Source organism: Antrostomus carolinensis, unplaced genomic scaffold, assembly GCF_000700745.2.
Source record: "Antrostomus carolinensis isolate BGI_N321 unplaced genomic scaffold, ASM70074v2 scaffold31600, whole genome shotgun sequence".
Classification (NCBI taxonomy): Eukaryota; Metazoa; Chordata; class Aves; order Caprimulgiformes; family Caprimulgidae; genus Antrostomus; species Antrostomus carolinensis.
The window spans coordinates 3,291-7,452 of record NW_010287089.1 but is presented as its reverse complement, the minus strand read 5'-3'; the positions used below and the strand labels follow the sequence as shown (position 1 = coordinate 7,452).

At 57.8% G+C, this 4,162-nt stretch overlaps 1 protein-coding gene across 1 annotated transcript in view; it reads left to right on the top strand.

The window, feature by feature from the left end:
• The window catches only part of HDGFL2 (HDGF like 2), a gene marked incomplete at its 5' end in the record, with an annotated part of 7,381 nt that overhangs the window by 1,456 nt on the left and 1,763 nt on the right, over window positions 1-4,162 (top strand). The window contains 6 exons of the mRNA XM_010178403.1: window positions 16-163; window positions 375-450; window positions 554-839; window positions 2,318-2,412; window positions 2,909-2,979; window positions 3,819-3,889. Coding sequence (XP_010176705.1) covers window positions 16-163; window positions 375-450; window positions 554-839; window positions 2,318-2,412; window positions 2,909-2,979; window positions 3,819-3,889 — 747 coding nt within the window. The remainder of the gene's footprint in view (window positions 1-15; window positions 164-374; window positions 451-553; window positions 840-2,317; window positions 2,413-2,908; window positions 2,980-3,818; window positions 3,890-4,162) is intronic.

Here is a 4,162-nt window from a genome sequence, read left to right as displayed (position 1 = left end):
ACTCTGTGCCTGCAGAAAGTGGAGTCTGGCTCTGACTCAGACTCCAAGGTGGACTCGGATTTGGAAATGGGAAATGCGACTGTGGACATGACCAAGTCAGACTCCAACTCCGATTCAGATTCAGATGTGTCTGTGAAGAAGGCTCCACGGGGCAGGAAGCCAGGTAACACCAGGGAAACATCTTCCACCACTGCTGCCTTCTTCAGGGGACTGGGGAGCGTGGGAGGTTGGGGGTTGCTGAGGCTCTGGGGTCTCCTTCTGTTGTGGACACCATCCAACCCACATCCAAACAACCCTCTGCCCCCCTGATGTGGGGCTGTTTTACCAGAGGGACAAGCAGGGCTCCTGCTGCACATATCCCCGTTGTCTTGCAGCTGAGAAACCCCCTCCCAAACCCCGTGGCAGGAAACCGAAGCCTGAGCGTGTCCCAACCAGCTCCAGCAGCGACAGGTGAGATCAACTGGGACACTGTCACCTTCAGGGTGGGGTTGGGCTGGAGGGTCACCCACCTCCCCTCTGCACATGGGGTCTAAGTGTCCTCTGTCCCTCGCAGTGACAGCGATAGCGACGTGGATCGCATCAGTGAGTGGAAGAGACGAGATGAAGAGCGACGACGGGAGCTGGAGGAGAAGAGGAAGAGGGAACAGGAGGAAGAGATCCGGCGACTCCGGGAGCAGGAGAAGGAGGAGAAGGAGAAGAGGAAGGAGAAGGTGGAGAAGAGTGAGGAGATGCACTCGGACTCAGACAGCAGCGCAGAGGATGAAGTGGCCAAAAAGGGACGGAAAGGTCGGGCCAAGGCCCCGTCCTCCTCGGACTCTGAACTGGAACTGGAGAAAGAGGTGAGTACAGAGCTGTGGGGAGCTGGGGACAGACAGACAGCCCATCCTCTCAGGTCAGGTCAGGTCAGCAGGGACCTTGAGGAGTGGCAGGGACCTGCTGTCCCGCGTGGCCCACGCAGCGCTGGGAAGGGTCATGTCCATAGGTACCTCTGTTCCTTGCAAGCAGGGGCTCTTCCCCTGGCCCAGGACCCCCATCCAGCTGTGGGTCTCGCATCTTCATGATGTTCTCCCTCCCACCACGGTCATCAGATTTGCTCTGCTGCTTTCCCCAGAGCCTGGGGAGCATCAGCCAGATCTGTCTGAAGCAGAGGGAAGGGTTGCAGGGGGCTCTTGGGCACCGTGCTGCTTGTGGGCAGAGGAGTGGTCCCACTTTCAGCCTGGTGAGTTCCTCCCTGTGGAGGGGGAACCAGGAAAGCTGCTCGAAGATCTTGAGGTCTGGAAGGACTCGGGGGTCTGCCAGTCAGGCTGGGTGGGCTGCTTTGGGTATGAGGATCATAGAATCATCAAATTGTTTTGGTTGGAAAAGAGCTGTAAGGTCACTGAGTCCAACCATTCACCTCACACAGCTGAGTGCACCACTAACCCATGTCCCTCAGCACTGTGTCTACACGACTCTTCAATCCCTCCAGGGATGGGGACTCCACCACTGCCCTGGGCAACCCCTTCCAATGCCTCAGAACCCTTTTGGTGAATAAATTTTTCCCTGATATCCAACCTAAACCTCCCCTGGAGCAATTTGAAGCCATTTCCTCTTGTCCTGTCCCTTGCTCCTTGGTTGAACAGACCCACCCCCACCTCTCTCCACCCTCCTTGCAGGGACTTGGACAGAGCCAGAAGGTCTCCCCTCAGCCTCCTTTTCTCCCTTCCAATGCCTCAGAACCCTTTTGGTGAATAAATTTTTCCCTGATATCCAACCTAAACCTCCCCTGGAGCAATTTGAAGCCATTTCCTCTTGTCCTGTCCCTTGCTCCTTGGTTGAACAGACCCACCCCCACCTCTCTCCACCCTCCTTGCAGGGACTTGGACAGAGCCAGAAGGTCTCCCCTCAGCCTCCTTTTCTCCAGGCTCAACACCCCCAGTTCCCTCAGCCACAAGGGAACTCAGCACACTTGTGCTCCAGACCCTTCCCCAGCTCCGTTGCCCTTCTCTGGACACGCTCCAGCACCTCCATGTCCTTCTTGGACTCAGGGGCCCAACACTGAACCCAGCACTCCAGCTGTGGCCTCACCAGTGCCCAGCACAGGGGGATGATTGCTGCCATGGAGGGAAGGATGTTTACTGTTGGAGCAGCACACACACGGCTCTGCTGTGACCTGAGTCCTTTTTTCTCGCGGGCAGGGGATGTCCCTGCACCCAAACCGACGTGCAGCCGTGGTGTGATGGGTGCTGGGTCGTGCCCAGCCAGGCCCGTGGTGCCGTCTCCCTCCTGCAGCAGGGAGGGCTCTGCCACTCTCGCCTGCATTGTTCTCTCCTCCAAGGTAAAGAAGCCAGCAAAGAAGCAGCCCTCAGAGTTGTCAAGGAAACCAAATCAGAAGGAGAAGAGGGGCCGAGCAGAGGAGAAACCACGGAACAAGTCAGCATCTTCCCTCCCTGCATCAATGTTTTCTTCCTCTGCTGCTGCCCAGCCCTCCCTGGCTGGCACCCTGGGGTGGGGACAGGGCTCCCCGTGGAGCAGCACCCATGGAGGGGCCGGGCTGTTTCCTCCCTTCCCATCTCCTAGAGCTGAAGGGACCGGAGGAGCTGTTGGGAGGAGCTCCAGGTTGAGCTTCCCTGGTGTTTTCCATCTCCCAAGGGAAGATCCTTGGGGGTATCACTTTGGGGCTCTGCCTTTCTGCAGTCCCGGGGAGCTGGGGCTTGGGGGAGCTGCTGTCTCAGGGTTCCCGTCTGTCTGGAGCTGGGAGCTGGGTGGGAAAGTGTGGGTGGAGCATGGCAGCGCTCTGCTGCCGGGCAGGCCAGGGGGGGATGGACGGATGGATGCATGGATGTGTGTCATCACCCTTCTTGTTAGCCCAGCAGCAAGCAGAGGGTTTCACCTGAACCATCCTACCTCTTGCCTTTTCCTCCCACAGACCTTTGAAAGTGGAACGAGGCCGAAAGAAATCTGACCTGATCCCTGAAAGGAGGATGGAGAAGAAAAAGGGTGAGAGCACCATTGTTGGCCATCACAAAGGGGAGGAGAGGGAGAGAAGGGGTTCAGGGCTGCTTCCCCCATCCCAAAGTAGGAGGTATCTGTCCCATGTGGCCTTTCCCAGTGCTGCTGTGGTCCCAGAATCATGCTGGGAAGTATTTACAGGGTGTGCAGAGACACTGAGCTTCATAAGGACATGGACCTACTGGAGTGAGTCCAGAGGATGATGCGAGGGCTGGAGCAGCTCTGCTGTGAGGACAGGCTGAGAGAGTTGGGGCTGTTCAGCCTGGAGAAGAGAAGGCTCCGGGGAGACCTTCTAGTGGCCTCCCAGTACCTGAAGGGGCTACAAGAAAGCTGGGGAGGGACTTTGGCCAAGGGCAGGGAGTGACAGAACAAGGGGTGATGGCTTGAAAGTGGCAGAGGGGAGATGGAGCTGAGATGTGAGGAAGAAATTGTTGGCTGTGAGGGTGGTGAGCCAGTGTCCCAGGTTGTCCAGAGAAGCTGTGGCTGCTCCTCCCTGGAAGTGTTGAAGGCCAGGCTGGATGAGGCTTTGAGCAACCTGGTCTAGTGGAAGGTGTCCCTGCTGCTGGCAGGGGGGTTGGGACTGGATGAGCTTGAAGGTCCCTTCCAACCCAAACCATTCTATGATTCAGTGATTCCCTACATACATCTGCTCCCAATCTTGGCCCATCCCAACCCATCCTCTTCAGAGAGGCCCCTGGGGCTGTGTTTGGCTTTGGAGATGCAGCAGGAAACCAAACCCTCACTGGAGGAGAGGTCCTGGGCTCTGGGCAGTGCTGTTCTCTCCTCTGGTGACCTGATGTCTTGACCTGTCTCTCTTGCTGCTCCAGAGCCCACAGTCGAAGAGAAACTTCAGAAACTTCACAGCGAGATCAAGTTTGCCCTGAAGGTGGATAACCCGGTGGGTGCCCAAGAGGTTGGCCTGGCCTGGCAGGTCCCTGCTTGTTGTGTCCTTGGCCACCACGTCAGCCTTGCCCAGCTATGACACCTGGGGGTGCTCAGCCTGTTGAGCCTCCTCTTGCCTTTTGGGGTGCTGGGTGGCATTAGGGGACCGTGCTCCACACAGCGCTGCTCTGGGTGCCCGCAGGGAGGTGGCAGAGGGAGTTTCCTCACTGTCCCTTGCCACCCCATCCTGTCCCCATGGCCTAGAGGTGGCTGTCCTCACACTGGGGTG